General features: G+C 43.6%; 1 protein-coding gene across 5 annotated transcripts in view; it reads left to right on the forward strand.

Moving 5' to 3' along the window:
- Nucleotides 1-19,620, forward strand: part of SKAP1 (src kinase associated phosphoprotein 1) — a 328,721-nt gene that overhangs the window by 304,338 nt on the left and 4,763 nt on the right. For all 5 annotated transcript variants that reach the window (XM_034941523.3, XM_057300243.2, XM_003827495.5 and 2 more), the window contains one exon: nucleotides 16,169-16,277. In XM_034941523.3, coding sequence (XP_034797414.1) covers nucleotides 16,169-16,270 — 102 coding nt within the window. In that variant the 3' untranslated portion in view covers nucleotides 16,271-16,277. The remainder of the gene's footprint in view (nucleotides 1-16,168; nucleotides 16,278-19,620) is intronic.

Raw genomic sequence — 19,620 nt, forward strand, 5'->3', positions numbered from 1 at the left:
AACACTGTGCTGTGATGACGAAGATGATGATGATGGTGTTTTCTCTCATTAATAACCCCTATGGGAGGCAACAGAGTTAGGAGGATGGGAATGGGATTTGGGGTCAGCTGGAAGGCAACGGTCATATACCGGTCAAATTCAGTAGAGGCCATTCCTTTCCCCCAGACAGGAACCAATCGTCTAGAACAAACCCTGGCAGCCTCATTCCTTCCAGGTAATTTTTATAAATGAGGGGACACCCATTCCAAGAGAGGACAAAAGGGAGAGGGTGTTTATGTGTGTGTGCATATGCATGCATGTAAACCTGCTAACAAGAGGCCCAATTGCTCATCAACCCATCCTGCAAACCCTGACCATTTATTCTAAAACCCATTTTTTAAAAAGAGAATAAAATTGGCATTTTTCTGTCTAATCTATTTATTCCTAAACAGTTGTCCTGGACAAGACCTTTCACTTTTCTCTCTCTCTGTGTATGTGTGTGTGTGTGTGTGTGTCCATGGGCACACAGTTTTCAGTTGGGGAAAAGTCCAGACCAGATAATTAACTACGAAGCCCAGAAAGAAACGTTTACCTAGAACCATATAAGCCACGGCAGGGTTAGGTTAATGCTCAGAATTGCCCGATGCTTTACAAACTCCAGTGTAAAAAATTCCAGCCATTTATTTTGCAGTGAATTTATAACAAATGCTCTTAACGTCTTCATCTTTTGACAGAGGTAATAATAAATTCACTGTTAAAGACGGTAGTTTAATTCCTTATACCTCCAATACTGCACAGAATAAACCATATTCATCACTGAGTAATTTTTTACCACATAAATCTTTAAAACTAACCGGTGAAGGCTGCGGAAACTGAAATATTGTGAATTTATTAGATATGCCCATGTAGTATTGGATTCAGAGGTTTCCATTCGAATATATTATGGGGAAAATTTGTGTCTTTAACTGTGACATTCCCTCCATTCCCCACCGCCAGTATTATAACAAGCAGCTCCTCCAGAGTCAACTGCACATTTATTAGACAGAGATTTAGTAATAAACTCCCCACTAATCTGCCAAAGAGGCTGGATGACATTTTGGTGAGATGCCCTATTTAAAAGGAGTCACAAAAGCTTTGTTTCAGTATAATTATTTTCTCAAAAGAAACTCAGCCTCCTCAAACCTCTTCTGCCACCATTTCTTGGTATTGCATGATTCAGCTCTCCAATCAAACTAGCAAAATATTGAAACAAAGTATAACCTCATTGCTAACATACAGGGCAGTAACTTCTATGGAGGTTATAGGATTAGTTATGCAAGACTGAAGGTAATTGATTAGAACACAGAAAAGCTTAAATTTGCAGACATTCCCAGATGTATGGTATTTAAGGCTAATAAAAAGATCATATTGATTCTCAAATTAGAAATAATAGAAATGGTTTCAGAAAACTAGTTATTTAAAAACTTTCATCTTGACATATGAAACGTTAAAGATGCAATTAAATCCTCAGATTTGAACAAAAATCCTTTTACTCTACATATTAATTTTGAGTGAAAATCTGTACCTGATAGATGAGAATATTCTGAACCTTTCTCATGATTTGCTAGTGAAGTGACAATGAAACTAACCAAGTATATCAAATTGTAACACCCTCTCCAGTTTCATTAAGGAAACATTAATATTGCTAAAATGAAAAATATTTTTTTCTTTTAAATGCAGAAATGTTCATGATATTTAGCAAAGAGAGTCTGCAGTTTCTCTGTTCCTGATAATATTCTGTATTTGGGGAGAGTTCCAAATACTAAGAACTTACATGGAGCATTGTGAACTTTACAGTTTTTTAATAAAATTGGTTTCTAACTATTAAACAAAGGAGAAGAATCTCCTGGCAGTGCAAGGCTGTAGCCCATCCGAATAATTGTTAAAAGACAGAACCCAGCTAGAAAGATAGGCATAATACCAGCAATTAATATTCAGCATTTCACATTATAGTCAAGAGGATGTGTTTTTCTTTGTGATGTGGCTCATAAGCTAAGAGTGTTGGGAGCCAGACTCTGAACTCTGTCTTCTTTTTGTGGATGAGGATTAAGGAGGAAAAAAACAGCGACAACAATCCTGCTCCATCTGTAAATGAACAAACATCTTGATTTTATAGCTATTTGCTTTGTAAAACTAAGGAATGAAACAAAAATTACTGGATGCCTAAGTAACACTTTAATTCTGAATTCATTTACGCTATAGCTATGTAGTTGTCACAAACCATAATGCAGTATTTAATTAAAATAACAGAAGTGCATCTAGATATGTCCTGGGGTAGCTGTCACCAAATTATACTCTATGCCATCGGTATTTTATTTATGAAATGGCAGATTCTAAGGTGCAACTAGGCTGATACAAAAGCATGAACATTTTAAACTTGCATTTTTAGAAAGGCTCTTTTTTTTTTTTTTCCTGCTGCGTCTTTAAATGTTTTCCTTCTTCTATCTTTGGAAGGGGAGGGAGGTTAGTGTGATTGTTTAAAGATCTCTCTAAATCTTGCTTTTCAACTGTTGACCTCCTAAGTCTTCTGGCTGTGAAATCCCCGTCTGTTGTCATGGAAAGGCTTGCGAGGTTCACAGGAGCCACAGCAAGTGTGGGACATCTTAGGCAGAACTTGGACGTGGATTCCAGGAGGGTAGGGAAAACAGCAAACCGTTTCAGACTCTCTGTGCCTGTTCCCACATAATCTTCCTTGCACCTTTTTCCACCTATAAATACCCGTTGTTGTGTACACGCTTGCTCGCTCTACTTTGTGGATGTTCACATGCAGACATACTGCTCTTTTTCATAAGCGCATAGCATCTATCTTATACGCACCCACCATCTATCTCCTTGTTCACATTGGCTGTCCCATCCACCTCCTTGTCTGCAGAATTATGTTCAGCAAGGTCCCGATTTATAGGAAATAAATAATGAAAATGGAACGGACTGGGAAAGATAATCGAAACATTCAAATTGTTATTTTTCATTGTACTTTACACAAACAGAGCATCTATAAACACCTAGAAAGGGTGTTGGCTGATCCCTACAAAGCAATGCCTTTTGAAACATTGTAACCAAGGGGGTCTCTACACCTTTCCTGTTCCTCCTCTCCTGCTTTTTGATGCTCACAATTTTTAAATGGTAAACAATGCTGTGTTATTATTTTCATTCTTTCTGCTTATTTATCCTGTCTATAATGACAAGTTTTTGTCATCACTTATCCTCTACAAGATAATCCTCAGAATTACAAAACAGAAACAATAATTGCAATCACCTTTTTAAAGAAAAAAGCCCTTGTATTTGCTGTATAAAGATATTTGGATAATGGCATCATCGGATCACAGCCTGATCCTACAGCAAGGGTCTTTTGGAGAGTTTCTTCTACACACTTGTAATTATTTTAGCCCCTTTCACAGGTCACATAAAAAGTTAATTTCAATCGCTGCTAATTTCCGTCCAACAAGAGTGCAGTACTTTAAACCACCCAAAATAATTGGATTCAAAACAAATTTAGGAAATTGGGTGTGTTAGAAAGCAAATAAAGATATCCTTTTGGTAAGGAGGAGGGTGAAAGTAGTAAAAATGGCCTTTTTTTCCCCTTCTTTCCCCTTCACAACTTTGCCATTAAAGTTGCACCTACAGCTAGAAGTTTGTCCGTGAAAAATGGTCATTTTGTTTCTCTGCCCAAAGAATGTTATTAAAATGCTAATTTAAAAGAAAAAGGAGTTAAATATCTAGCGATGGTGCATTCTAATTGCAACCATAATGAGCTCTCTAAATGTGCGTGCCCCTGACACACACAGAGCATAAACAGCAGTAAACAGATCATTAGTACCCGCGTTCATTTATTCTGGCGACCTTACCATGACCCCACCGAGGGTAGGGTGAAAAGCAGGTGGATCTGGCTGTGACACCCCCTAGAGGGATCCAGGAAATGAAGCTATAAGCGGTTGTCATGGAAACGCCTATGTGTGCAGATGATGTAACACACCGACAGGCTGTAGGGCTCCGCAACTGGGACGTTGCTTTTCCCTCGCCGGAACAATCTTGAGGATTAAATTATTCATTTCTTTAATTCACAAAGCAAAAGGAATCCTAATTTTCTTGGTGATGTGCAACTCTCTTCCATTTGTCTAGCGTCTGGAACATAGTGACTTGTCATCCCTCTTTCTCCAAAACCCACCCCAGCTAGACCCAAATTGCTGAATCTGGCGCAATCAAGTGGGGAAAGGCAGTGGAAATCTGACACCCAACATCTCTACTTAAGGAGAGAAAAATCTAAGGTTTTAAGCTAAAATTAAAAATATAGACAGAGTCCTCTCCTAATGAGGGCATGTTGACCAGAGACTAAATGTATACTTGTCCTGAATGAGATGGCTTTGTTTAGAGTGGAGCAGAGACAGGGTTGGCCCTGGGAACTAACAAGCTGGTACCTGATGCCAAGAGTGGAAAGGAGAGAGGCTCCAACCCCAAATGAACACATCACCCTAGCATACCTTATGTGTGCTTTCTAGCAAGGTGCAAGGAAAAGAGATAAGAGAAAATGAGCATCTGCTCACCCTCCCATGTCCATTTGAGAGAATCGAGATTAATAAAAATAATTCTTTGGAGAATGATTCCACTCTATCCTACCCTGTTTTGCACCAAACAACCTCAATAACCTTAAGGCAACAGTAGAATAACTTTTCTTCTTTTTTTTAAAGGAAGCAGAAAAGACGATCTCTGGAAATTATTTTAAAATAAAAAATCTCCCGGCCTGCGCCTCCCCCAACACCCCCTCCCCATTGCACTTTAGATGAACCTGTGATATTGTAGCAATGGCCCTTGAAGTGCAGTAGGGAGGTGATTTAGGAGAATATTAAAGGCAATGTGGAGATTCAAGGCGCCTCTCTCAGGGAGATCTGGAGAAATACGCAGCACAGATGGGCCGAGCAGATTAAACATTTCCGTCACATTGTTTCCAAATTGTGTTGTGGTGCCTGAGGCTGGTACTGCGGTCAGAGCAAAACAGAGCGGTGCAGAGCTGCGCAGTTTATGGAATACATATTAATACGCCCGTCTCACATGGTATCACAATTCTATCAGCTCCGAAATGGTGCTGTCTCTATTGTTCCTGACTTCTGCACTTGGCACCTTGTTTTCTCCCATCTGCAAAGTGTTTACCTTCCCTCTATCCCTTCTTTCTTCTTTAGGTAAAGTTGTGTGCTTCTTTTCATTTCTCTTTCTTTACAGCCCTATTTCACCTTTGCTCCTACCTTCACAGCTTGATTGTTTTGTCACATACACTTGCACACACCCACTCTGTGTTTTGCACACATTTCACCCACAACATGCAGTGTGTGCACAGGCCCGGCACACCTCCGTGGCCTCAGCTTGATCATTATCCACTCCCACCCTGTTCAGGACATAAGCTTCACCTTTAAGGCTGAATGTTCTCTCGCACTCAAGTGCTCTGAGACCCTCCATCTAGAGAACACTTTCCTCTTCTCAGAACACTTAGCTCAGGGTGCGCTTTGTGGAGTTGTCACCATGACCCACCCCCCTCCCAACTGCTGTTGCTGACTACCCAGCCTTCCCATGTCCCCCTTCTCACACTTGCATACTTTCCCCTGTATCCAGGCCCATCAATCTCCAGGTTAGCAAGTTCCCTGAAATGTAACAATAAATAAAACTAGCTCAATTGAGGCAAATTTAATGATTCATTTTTATTATGATTTATAGACTAAAACTCTGAATAATGGAAAAAGAGAAAGTGATTGCCAAGAACTTAAAACAGATTGTAAAACAGCCTGGAGAGGCTGCCACGCTACCCAAGGTTTCAGCCAAGTGCTGAGCTTCGATCCTTTCACAAGTTCCAACATCACTAATCCACCGGCCACCCAACTCACCATTTCCTTTCTCCTTCTGGAAAATCTCTTCATAAAACTATCTGTGCTGAAAAATGGGCACTTTGTCTTTGGTGAACAATTCCTGTTCCCAGCCTTGTTTTTCTCGGCAGTTAGAAGGATGCTGATTTGGAGCCCTTAATTTATTTCATAGGGTATGATATCCTAAGAAAGCATTATATATCCAAAGCTGGATTTTAGGAGTAGAGAATTTGTGGGGAAATCCAGAGTAAAAATACGATGTCTGGGACTGACCCTGGAATAGTACAAGTTACTCTGCTTAGGAATTCAAATTTCCCATCTTAACTAATAGCAATGTATGATGCACAAACACTAATAAGAGAAATAAGCAATCATAAACCAACATTTCTGTGATTGATTGACCTTCCATACATATATCAAGCATTTACTAATCTTTCGGGTTAGGGGCTGATAGACTGTTCTCTTGAAGATGCATCCTCTTGTTTATAAGCACTGATATAGGGAACTTTTATGGTAAAAAGAACAAAAAAGTATGAGATATTTTCTGGGAATCTTGTTCCATGGAGACTTGGAACCCAATTCAATGTGAAAAGAGAATGTTTCTGTTAGGAGCTTTCTCCAGGGAACTGACAGTGTCAAGCAGCTTGCTCCAAGCCATTTGAATGGAAACTATGAGAAGACACCACAACTCTGAAGTCACAGTTAAACAGATGATGCCTTGGCCAGGCGCAGTGGCTCACGCCTGTAATCCCAGCACTTTGGGAGGTGGAGGTGGGCAGGATCTCTTGAGGTCAGGAGTTCGAGACCAGCCTGGCCAACATGGTGAAACCCCGTCTCTACTAAAATACAAAAATTAGCTGGGCGTGGTGGCGGGTGCCTGTAATCTCAACTACTCAGGAAGCTGAGGCAGGAGAATCGCTTGAACCCGGGAGGCAGAGGTTGCAGTGAGCCGAGATCGTGCCATTGCACTCCAGCCTGGGTGACAAAGAGCAAAACTCTGTCTCAAAAAAAAAAAGAGATGATTCCTTAAAAGAGGTACACAAGAGCAGTCGAACTTTGAGGAGGAACAGCCTCTTCAGCTGGAGGGCTGAAGCCCATGAAATCCAGCATGGAAGCAGTGAGGATTCTTGATTCCCCTTCATTGTTTTTTTTTGTTTGTTTTAAATGGAGTCTCGCTCTGTTGCCCAGGCTGGAGTGCAGTGGTGCAATCTCGGCTCACTGCAACCTCTGCCTCCTAGGTTCAAGCGATTATCCTGCCTTAGCCTCCCGAGTAGCTGGGATTACAGGTGTGCGCCACCATGCCCAGCTAATTTTTTTGTATTTTTAGTAGAGATTGAGTTTCACCATATTGGCCAGGCTGGTCTCGAACTCCTGACCTTGTGATCCACCCGCCTTAGCCTCCCAAAGTGCTGGGATTACAGGCGTGAGCCACCGTCTCCGGCCTCTCCTTCATTGTATTTTTTAAAAGCAGGGGCCTGTGGGGGGGGGGCGCGAGGATACCCACCCTGGGCCAAAGTACAGATCCAGCCCATAAAGACCATTGCATTTTTTTCCCATAGAGTGCCGGCTGGTAAACTGCAAAGGGTTCATAAACCCTTTGAGAATCTGATGAAAGTTCTGGGCCTCACCCCAGAGACGAGGCCTACGTACACATGCACACAAAATTTTACACCAGTTTCAGGAAGTTCAAAGATTCCTTCACATCCATCCACAGAGAGGCCAGGGGTTCACAGACTCTGGTTTAAGAATCTGTGCCCTGGAGGATGGTGAGTTCCTTTTGTTGGAACAGCCTAGGATTCACTGAGCCTAGAAATTGAATTCTCATCCCAAGACAGGATGGTCATTCCAGGTCATGTCTGTGCTACTCCAGGGGAGCCATGGAAGAGCTTATACAAATAGGAACCAGCAGGGAGGAGAGAAATTAAAATGTAGCAATCATGGAGTAGGGGTATTTAATCTCTTTTAAGGCTTATGATAGGCGCCTGCTGGTTTTCCCCCGATATCCCCTGACACCTACTGACAGGGTATTTGCAGCACCACACAGGGACTCAGGGCCCTGTGACAGGAGGAGCACTGAGGAGGTCCATGATAGTCTTGAAACCATAAACAGCAATAGGAAACCACTGGAGGCAGAGTCAAGCTGTGCAACATGCCCATTGTTGGTGGCCATACTGCTTTTTGTTATAGAATTTGCTGTTCTTTTTATGGCAGGTTTGGTAGGGTTTTTTTTTTCCTTGTTGATGGAGATTAGCATAAATCCTTTTATGGCAGTGTGAAATCTGCCATAAACACTTAGATTGTTGCTGATGGTGAGCGCTGCGTCTATTTCAGGTTCACTCAATGCTTCATTCATCCAGACCAATAGTTTCTAGAGCCATATAATGGAGTCCAAATAGCCAACTTTTATTTTTAAGACTTCTTCATGTGGGTTGTTCAAGGAGGTGGGGCAAGGTTGGTATTGAGAGAAGCAGATGTTTAGTCAAACCTAGAAATATTTATGAGGAGAACAAACCATACACTGTGCTTATTTTAGATGAAAGGTTTCTAAAAAGACTTTGTGGCAAGAAGCAAGCCCTGATGGAAAGGTTTGTGGTTTTTTTTTTAATAACTTTTTATATTCTTATCTAAAACATCTTCATTGAACAATTTTGTATAATTTAAATCTTAGCCCTACCATTGAGAATATATGTAGAGTTATGGAGTAGTGAGCATGTATAATTCTGAAGCCCTAACACGGTCACTTGTAGATGTGCATCCCTACCTTGAAGACAGAAACACTTCCAAATTGAGGATTTCAGGTCTCCTGGGAGCCTCTCAGCATTTTTCCAATCTTTCCAAACAACTGGGCAAAGAGAAATCAGACTTTATAGAAAACATTGATCCCAGAAATTCAGTTCTCTTTGCCATCCTAAAACTAAAACTCAAGAATCAGCAACTTAAGAAAAATGCAGTAAATTAGCACCTTTAGACAGGAGCAGGGTTCATTCAGAGCTGGGGTCTGCCTGACTGAGCCAGTACTCTCTCCATTTTAATAGTTTAATAAAAATTAGCATAATTAACGAACATCTGTATGATCCAGAGTGGTGCAATTTGGCACTTGGAAACGAGGGCTTAAACATGATTGCTGTGAGTTTAATGTTGTTTTAATTCTTTTTGGCACTGTGCAGTGAAATAAACGTTTGGTGGTGATAGTTCTCGGCCGGATCTCATTTGCATTTTTCTCCCTTTGATTACGAGCAATTGTGGACTCCCCAGCAATTCATCAAAGTAGAAATTATTTTAAAATACCTCGTGGTGTTCAGACTGGGCTGGAGCAATGCATGGGGGTGGTAGTGGGAGAGAAGGTTAGAAATTTTCCATTCATGCTTTAAACATCTCAGCCCTGCAGCCCTTTCCGGTTATACCGCCAAGGGATGAAATCTGGAAAAGACAGTCAGATCCCGGGACCTGTAGGTGCTTTGATTAAGCTCCCAGGCTCCCATAGCAGGATGCATATGGTCTCTGGGACTGTGCCATCCTCCTTACACTTCTGCCTGCTCTTTTGTTTTGAAGGGCAGAGAGTTGATTTCACTCATTTCAGTTCTCATCACTGTGGCGAGGCTTCTACATCTGCAGTCGGCAGGGTCAGTGTTCCCCTCGAGCAAGAGCAGACAGACTGGGAGCCTGGCTTTTGCAGGTACCCTGCGGAGACTCATCTGCTTCCTGTTCGCACCCTCTTCGAGTTGGCAGAGAGCACCTTCCCAAGACTTCATCCCTACTCCTGGCATTACGACTAAAGAGGGGTGCTACAGAGTGTTAGTCAAAGTTAGGAGCGTTGAACAACCCCCGGGGAGCAAATGCCTTACTGTCCCCTGCAGGTGATGCAGATGACAGCATCTGGCAGGTGGAAGACCACATTTCACACATTTCAGCAAGTTGACTTGGATCAAAAGACTCTCAGACAACACTGCCCACTCTCTGCCTGTGAGATAGCAGAAGAGCTAAAGCTAGTTTTTACGAGTTACAATGTGAGAGGTAGACAGAGTATGTATTTCCCCTTCACAGCAAGGCAACACTACAAGAAAACTTAAGTCAGAAACTGCCCTAATTTCAGTGTCGGAAAATGGACAGTAACATATCTTGTACCAAGAGGAGCTTAAAAATGCCCTGACAGGCTGGGCAGGGTATAATCCCAGCACTTTGGGAGCCTGAGGCTGGGGGATCACTTGAGCTCAGGAGTTCAAGGCTAGCCTAGGCAACATTGCAAAACTCTTATCTCTACAAAAAAAAAAAACAAAACAAAATAATTAGCAAATAAAAAATAATTAGGCAGTGGCATGCACCTGTGGTCCCAGCTACTCTGGAGGCTGAGGCAGGAGAATCTCGAGCCCAGGAGGCAGAGGTTGCAGTGAGCCGAGATCATGCCACTGCACTTCAGCCTAGGTGAAGGGAGTGAAATCCTGTCTCCCAAAAAAAAAAAAAAAAAAAAAGCTAAAGAATTATAGGTAATTTCCCATAAGACGTTGCGAACTGTAGGGAGAAGCTGGCCTGGGAGAGGGAGGAAATGAGGTGTGGTGGGTCAGGCACAGTGGCTCACTCCAATAATCCCAACAAGCAGGAGGATTGCTTGAACCCAGGAGTTCACGACCAGCCTGGGCAACATAGGGAGACCCCATCTCTACAAAAAAAAAAAAAGTTTTTTTTTTAACTAGCCAGGCATGGTGAAATGCACCTGTAGTCCTAGTTACTTAGGAGGCTGAAGCGGGAGGATCACTTAAGCCCAGGAGTGGTTGCAGTGAGCTATACTTGCACAACTGCACTCCATCCTGGGCAACAGAGCGAAACCCTGTCTCAGAAAACAAAACAAGAAAAGAAGGTGTGGTGTAGGAAGAGGTGGCAGACAGACACATTTAGTTATTTAAGGCTGATTTTCACAAGGCAATTCCCTGGTCCTAAAAGGATCAACTCAGTAGTCTCACTTCTTGTGGCATTTCAGACTCTTATTGTTGTATAGGGAGCCATTTGAGGAGACTGTCTCCAAAGGTAGTTGATCTCTTTCTGCCACAACTAGTTCAATCACCAGGGGAATATCTTGGAGTTAGTTGTAACTAAATCTGCTCAACTAACAATACAAATTCCCACTGCCCCCTTCATTTCATCATAATCTCATTTAACAAGTTTTTTTGTTTGTTTTGTTTTGTTTTGTTTTTATTTGAGATGGAGTTTCGCTCTTGTTGCCCAGGCTGGAGTGCAATGGCATGATCTCGGCTCACCACAACCTCCGCCTCCCGGGTTCAAGCAATTCTCCTGCCTCAGCTTCCCGAGTAACTGGGATTACAGGCATCCTCAACCACGCCCAGCTAATTTTTGTATTTTTAATAGAGACAGGGTTTCACCATGTTGGTCAGGCTGCTGTCGAACTCCTGACCTCAGGTGATCCACCCACCTCGGCCTCCCAAAGTGCTGGGATTACAGGTGTGAGCCACCGCACCCGGCCTCATTTAACAAGTATTTATTTGGCCCCACTCTGTGCTGGGTATAGTGCTGAATGCTGAGAACACAAAAGCAAACAAAACCAACAAGGTCCAGTCCTCAGAACTTTCCAACTAGTGATTGACACTGAGACAAAGACAGGCAGATAGAAGGCAGTGTAATCACAAGCTCTTTTCCAGGAAAGCACAGGGCACAGCACTGTGGACCGTGTAACCAGGACCCCACACAGTCAGAGAGTGTCAAGGAGAGGCTTCTAGAGAGTGAGTAACTCAGGAACTGAGATCTGAAGGCTGCTTAGGAGTAAGCCCCATGAAATGAGAAGGGAAGTAGAGGCTAAACAGGCAGAGGAAAGGTTCCAAGGTGAGGGAGCCTGTGGCCCATGGGAGCAGCTGAGACAAGTTCTATTTTACTAAGGGACACTAAATCTAGGAGGTGAGTGACAATGCTGAACAGTGAGTGGGACTGGGTCATGCAGGGCCTTGTCTACTTTGTTAAGAAGTTAAGGGGTGGCTGGGCACAGTGGCTCATGCCTGTATTCCCAGTACTTTGGGAGACCGAGGCAGGCAGATCACCTGAGGTCAGGAGTTCAAGACCAGACTGGCCAATATGGTGAAACCCCATCTCTACTAAAAATACAAAAATCAGCGAGGTGTGGTGGCAGGCACCTGTAATCCCAGCTACTCAGATTGAACCCAGGAGGCAGAGGTTGCAGTGAGCTGAGATCGTGTCACTGCACTCCAGACTGGGCAACAGGAGCTATGGCTCAAAAAAACAAAAACAAAAACAAAAACAAAAACCAGTTAACAAGGGGCACTGGGAACCCACCGAAAGTTTCCAAGCAGAGCAGTGACATTATCAATGTGTACTGTAGGGAGCGAGTCTGGCTGCACAATGAATAGAGTGGAGAAGAAGAATGCTGATACAGAGATTAACTTGGAGACTGTTTCTGTAGTTCTCACGTGAGACGATAGCTACATGACCCTAAGGTATTGGCAACTGGGAACGGAAAGAAGATGGAGGATTTTAGTAATATTTTAGAGGGAGAATCGACAGGACTCAAGGATTGATTAGAAGAGGGGGATGGGGCTGGGCGAAGTGGCTCACACCTGTAATCCCAGTACTTTGGGAGGCCGAGGCGGGTGGCTCACCTGAGGTCAGGAGTTCGAGACTAGCCTGGCCAATATGGTGAAACCTCGTCTCTACTAAAAATACAAAAATTAGCTGGCCGTGGTGGCACGTGCCTGTAGTCCTAGCTACTCGGGAGGCTGAGGCAGGAGAATTGCTTGAACCTGGGAGGTATAGGTCGTGGTCAGCTGAGATCATGAGATCACACCACTGCACTCCAGCCTGGGTAACAGACAGCAAGACTCCATCTTAAAAAAAAAAAAAAAAAAAGAAGAAGAAAGAAGAAGAAGGTGAAAGTGAAATTGGGAATGACTCCTGAGATTCCAGCCTGGGTAACAGTGCATTGTAGTACAACTCACTGAGATAGAGAACCAAGGAAGCAAAGATAGCTTTGGAGTCAGGATGGAGGTGAAGGCAGGATTACATGTTAAATTTAGGACATACTGAGTTTGAACAGCTTGGTGGAATGCACTTGGCTATTGGGGTCCAGTACAGACCTGGGGTGGAGCTGTGGTCATGAGTGATAAACACAGACATGGTGGATACTCTACAGAGATATATGGGATTGCTCTAGTAAAGCGCATCAAGACAGAAGAGAAGGCCAGGACAGAACCCTGGAAAACAACCACATGAAAAAGCAGAATTGAGCAAGATGAGCCTGCAAAGGAGAATGAGAAGAAGTAGAAGTAGAAGGAGAGAAACCAGGAGAGTATAATTATCATAGAAACTAAGAGAATAAAAGGCCTCAAGGAGGATCAATAGTGCCAGCACTGCTGAGAGATCAAGTAAGTTAAGGACTGAGAAGTGCTCAGGGAATTTGAGCAATGCAGAGGTTACAGGAGACCATGGAGAGAGAGCCTAAGTAGATAGAGGATGGCAACCAAGCCTGATGAGAGCGGCTTCAACAGTGAACAGGAAGGAAGTTGGAGCAGTGAGTGAGTAAACTTTTCCAACAAGTGTGGCATAGACTAGCAGAAATGGGAAGTAGACATCAGTGGCAGCTATTTAATGGTTGTTTTAAAAAATGAGAGAAACTTGAACACCATTCAGTGCTGGTGGAAGGAGCCATTTACTTTACAGGCAATGGTCAGTCTCCACAGAACCTCATCTCTCGGAAAGAAAGGAGAAGGGTTGCAAGTGCGTGTTGTGAGTGGTAGTCTTAAACCAGGGGAGGGGTGCTTCCCCGACTTTAATGGGAAAGAAAGATGGTTGTCAATACAGGTAAGTTCCTGCTTTGGTGGCTGGTGGCTGACAAATCTGATGGCTTCTCTTTTCCCTTTGAAGGTGGAGAAGAGGTTGTCAGAAGCAACAAGAGTTTGAGGAGGGGAGATATTAGATATCATAATTCTATGATAATTATATGCATCCAGAGATAAAAAGATCACCAGATAATGCTAGGGACTCTGAATTTTACATATCACCAATCTGGTTTTATTTCTTTTGTTTTGTTTTTCCTAATAGTACTCAGCAACCAAGTGTACAAAGAAGCAGTTAGCTCTTTGGTACCCCAAATCCAATTGAACTGGAATATGTGATATTTCCCATACTTAAAATTTCATTCGGGGCCAGGCGCAGTGGCTCACACCTGTAATCCCAGTACTTTGGGAGGCTGCGGCGGGTGGATGACGAGGTCAGGAGCTCAAGACCAGCCTGGCCAACGTGGTGAAACCCCGTCTCTACTAAAAATACAAAAAATTAGCTGGGCGTGGTGGTGCACACCTGTAGTCCCAGCTACTCAGGAGGCTGAAGCAGAAGAATCGCTTGAACCCAGGAGGCAGAAGTTGCAGTGAGCTGAGATCTCACCACTGCACTCCAGACCGGGCAAAAGAGCGAGACTCCGTCTCAAAAAAAAAAAATTTATTTTGGCCAGGCACAGTGGCTCACACCTGTAATCCCAGCACTCTGAGAGGCCGAGGTGAGCAGATCCGAAGTCGGGAATTCGAGACCACCCTGGCCAACAGGGTGAAACACCGTCTTTACTAAAAATACAAAAATTAGCTGGGCGCAAGCCTGTAGTCCCAGCTACTCAGGAGGCTGAGGCAGGAAAATCATTTGAACCCAGGAGGTGGAGGTTGCAGTGACCCAAGATCGTGCCACTGCATTCCAGCCTGGGCGACAGAGTGAGACTCTGTCTCAAAAAAAAAAAAATTTTTTTTTCATTCTAATTTTACTTCTTTCAAAAGAAAGAAAACATTTTCTGGTGCTATCAGAAATAGCCCCATACTCAGAGTGGGCACAGTGGCTCACGCCTGTAATCCCAGCACTTAGCAAGGCCGAGGCAGGTGGATCACTTGAGGTCAGGAGTTTGAGACCAGCCTGGCCAACATGATGAAACCCCATCTCTACCAACAATATAAAAAATTAGCCAGTTGTGGCCAGGCGCAGTGGCTCACGCTTGTAATCCCAGCACTTTGGGAGGCTGAGGCGGGTGGATCATCTGGGGTCAGAAGTTCAAGACCATCAAGGCCAACATGGTGAAACCCCATCTCTACTAAAAATAGAAAAATTAGCCGGGCGTGGTGGTGCGCGCCTGTAATCCCAGCTACTCAGGAGGCTGAGGCAGGAGAATCGCTTGAACCTGGGAGGTGGAGGTTGCAGTGAGCCGAGATTGCGCCACTGCACTCCAGCCTGGGAGACAGAGCCAGACTCTGTCTAAAAAAAAAAAAAAAAATAGCCGGGTGTGATGGCACGCACCTATAATCCCAGCTACTCAGGAGGTTGAGACAGGAGAATTGCTTGAACGTGGGAGCCGGAGGTTGCAGTGAGCTGAGATCTTGCCACTGCACTCCAGCCTGGGCGACAGTGCGAGACTCCGTCTCAAAAAAAAAAAAAGAAATAGCCCCATACTCTTCAACATCTGCTGTGCTTTTGAGAAGCTTTTCTGTATTCAAGGAGCTGCATCCTCACTCTGTGACTACCCCTTAAACTCTCTTTAAAACCCTCTCATCCTCTTTCTTGTTTGTTCCTCTCTGTGACTAGCCTGTCATTATTAATGTACCTGTCACCTCTCACCTGTTCTAGGGAAAGAATCTAATGTTTAGAGCATCTACTATGTATCAAACACTTTCAGTTGTTTTTACTTCAGTGATACAATTTACATCCCCACAAGATAGAAGGGAGATATTATCCCTACTCTCACAAAGAAGCTAAAGCTAGGAGAACCTAAGGTCATGTGACTACTAAATGACCAAGCGAGGATTAGATCTCAGTCTGTCTGACTCCAAAGCCCATTACTCTGCTGTAAGCTCCCAAGGAGCAAGCAATCTTCTGATTCATCATTACATACCTCATGGGAACTCAAACAGCACTTTGCACATAGAAGATGCTTGATAAATATTATTGATTTGAACTATGACTTGACCCCTTGAATATCTGTAGTGTTCTGGCAATTTAATGTGTGCCCAACTTTCTCTAAGAAGCCATACCATTCGGCTTGGTTTAAAAAAAAATGCTCTTCAGGTTCAGCAAGGGCATCAAATGTGCTAATTTTACAATGTAGACAGGAAGATGGCAAAAGGAAAGTGCTTGCTCTCTTCCTCTAGATGATTTTTTTAAATTTAATAATCCCATCAGGGAAGTTAACAGTTCACAGTGATAATGGCAACAATGAAACCACCAAACAGAATCTCCCATGCAATCACTAGAATAAATGAGCAGAAGCATGAACAAATTATAACTGACGCTATCCTCTTTTCACTTTTCAGGAGTATAACATGTATGGCTGGTGGGTGGGAGAACTGAACAGCCTCGTTGGGATTGTTCCAAAGGAGTATCTCACCACTGCCTTTGAAGTGGAAGAAAGATGAAACCCAGGTATCAGAACCATGGCCAATGAACTGCCTAATAGTTGAGTGGAACTTGTGGGCCACTACTTTGTTTCTCTGAAAGATGAGAGTTGCCAGTGAAGTAGCTTTTCTTCATTTCTCATACTAATGCTAGTGATTCACCACTGATGGAAAGAAAATGCCTCTGGAATTGTTTTTTTCTTAAATTTGGGGACAGTGTCACTTAGGATAAGGTTCAACTAATAGCAACATAAAATCTAAACTAAAAGTGACTTAATTAACACAGAAAGCCAGGCACAGTGGCTCACACCTGTAATCCCAGCACTTTGGGAGGCCGAGGTGGGCAGATCACCTGAGGTCAGGAGTTCGAGACCAGCTTTACCAACATAGTGAAACCTCATCTCTACTAAATATACAAAAAAAAAAAAATTAGGTGTGGTGGTGGGCGCCTGTAATCCCAGCTACTGGGGAGAATCGCTTGAACCCGGGAAGCGGAGGTTGCAGTGAGCCGAGATCACACCACTGGACTCCAGCCTGGGCAACAGAGTGAGACTCCGTCTCAAAAAAAAAAAAAATTAACACAGAAATGTATTTTTCTCTTCTGTAAAAATATAGAGGTAAGTGGTCCAAGGTATCCAGTCCCAGGTACCTTTTCTTTTTGTTCTTCTCTGTGTGCCCAACATTCTCAAGGTTACCTCAAGGCCAAGACAGATGCTCAATCTCCAGCCATCCTGTCTGCAACCTACACAGCACAGCAGGAAAGATAAAAGGAGAAGGTCAGGCCGGGCGCAGGGGCTCACGCCTGTAATCCCAGCACTTTGGGAGTCCGAGGCGGGCGGATCATGAGGTCAGGAGTTCAAGAGCAGCCTGGCCAACATGGTGAAATCCCATCTCTATTAAAAATACAAAAAATTAGCCAGGCATGGTGGTGTGCACCTGTAATCCTAGCTACTCAGGAGGCTGAGGCAGGAGAATCGCTTGAACCCGGGAGGCATAGGTTGCAGTGAGTCAAGATCACGCCATTGCACTCCAGCCTGGGCGACAGAGCAAGACTGTCTTGAGAAAAAAAAAAAAGAGAGAGAAAAGCATACCCTCTTCCTTTAAGGGTACTTCACAGATGTTGCACACACACTTCCTTTCACATTCCATTGGTCAGAAGTTGGAATATATGGACACAGCAAGCTGTAAAGAAAGCTTATAGCCCTGTGTCCAGCTTAGAATTGGGAGATTCATGATTAAATACAAAGGGAAGAATGGATATTGGGATAAAACTAGCAATTTTTGCCACAGGGATGGATCTAGGTTTATCCCCAGCTCTCAAACCCAGGGCACCATTTCCCCAAAATCCCCACATATTGCAATATGACTGACCAAGATTAGGAATCCAATATGAGGATTCCTTATATTGGAACATATGAAATATTGGAACTATGGAACATAATCAAATTAACTTTTAAGTAATAGAGAATATGGTTTGCAGGGCCAGGCACAGTGGCTCACACCTGTAATCCCAACACTTTAGGAGGCCAAGGCAGGAGGATCACTTGAGATCAGGAGTTTGAGACCAGCCTGGGCAACAGAGTGAAACCCCCCTCTCTACAAAATTTTTTTTTTAAATTAGCCACGTGTGGTGGTGCACGTCTGTAGGCCCAGCTACTTGGGAGGCTAAGGTGGGAGGAATGCTTGAGCCCAGAAGGTTGAGATGACAGTGAGCCATGACTGCACCACTGCATGCCAGCCTGGGTGAAAGAGCAAGATCCTGTCTCAAAAAAAGAAAAAGAATAGGTTTGTGTTTTATTAGCAAGAACCACATTGTGTTTCAAAATAGTGGGGGTGGGTGCCTGGTTTGGGTGGAGTAATAGTGGGAGCCACTTTGGTGCAGAGTGGGTTTTGGTTAGAATTAAGATTCTGATGGAGGGCCCCCAAGACCAGCATGTTGTCACTAGCTCCATCTTCTGGCCTGAAATAGGAGCAGTCTTCACTGCTGGGGGTAAAGAATGGCATCAGTGTGACAGTGATACAAACACTCCTTGGAGTCCAGACCAGAGCCCACTCTAGTGTGCTGCAGCAGCTGAGTGAACTCATTTAGGAAAATACATAAGGATAGATCTTATTCTCCAATGCCCTTGTACAACCATACAACACCAGCTCAGGCCTGTCACTCAAGGTTTGACTTTATGATTTTCCTGATGAAGACTGTTTCATGGCCACAAGTATAGAGGGTTGGAATTTTTCTGTCAAATCTAAACAAATCCAGCCAGCCGGGCATGGTGGCTTACACCTGTAGTCCCAGCACTTTCAAGGCCAAGGCAGGCGGATCACTTGAGGTCAGGAGTTCGGGACCGGCCTCACCAACATGGTGAAACCCCATCTCTACTAAAAATACAAAAATTAGCCAGGCATGGTGGCGGGCACCTGTAATCCCAGCTACTTGGGAAGCTGAGGCAGGAGAATCACTTGAACCTGGGAGGCGGAGGTTGCAGTGAGCCGAGATCGCGCCATTGTACTCTAGCCTGGGTGACAGAGACTCCATCTCAAAAAAAATAAATAAAAATAAAAAACAAATTCACCCTTTTCACTCTGTCATTTATTTGTTTATCTCTTCATTGTCTTTGGCCCAACAAATCTATTTCTAAGAATTTATCTGGCCAGGCGCAGTGGCTCACGCCTGTAATCCCAGCACTTTGGGAGGCCAAGGGGAGCAGATAACGAGGTCAGGAGTTCGAGACCAGCCTGACCAACATGGCGGAACCTCGTCTCTACTAAAAATACAAAAATTAGCCAGGCGTGGTGGCGGGCGCCTGTAACCCGGCTACTCAGGAGGCTGAGGCAGGAGAATTGCTTGAATCCACGAGGCGGAGGTTGCAGTGAGCTGAGATCAAGCCACTGTACTCCAGCCTGGGCAACAGAGCAAGACTCCATCTAAAGAAAAGAATTTATCCTATTGACCATTTTTGGTTTGGGTAAAAAAAGAAAAAAAAATAGAAATTATCCTACAGCTATACTTGCACATATGCAAAATGACAGGCACATACGGTTCATTGTAATAGCAAACACTTGGAAATGACCTAAATGTTTAACAGAGAACTAGTCAAATAACTATAGTACATTCATAGAATTGAATATTATGCAACAGTAAAAAAGAAAGGGAAACTGTGTGGAATACATTCTGAGATATGTTGGTAAGTTTAAAAAAAATAAAACAGCAAAGAATGGGAGCCAAATCTGCCCCATTTGTATAAAAAAGGACTGGAGACTATATATACCTATTTGTTTATATTTGTATGGGATATTTCTGGAGGGAGACATGAAATAATAACATGGTTGCCTCCAAGGACAGAGAAACTGTGAGACAGGGTAAGGGGGAAAAC

This window comes from Pan paniscus, chromosome 19 (genome assembly GCF_029289425.2).
Source record: "Pan paniscus chromosome 19, NHGRI_mPanPan1-v2.0_pri, whole genome shotgun sequence".
In the NCBI taxonomy this organism is placed as follows: Eukaryota; Metazoa; Chordata; class Mammalia; order Primates; family Hominidae; genus Pan; species Pan paniscus.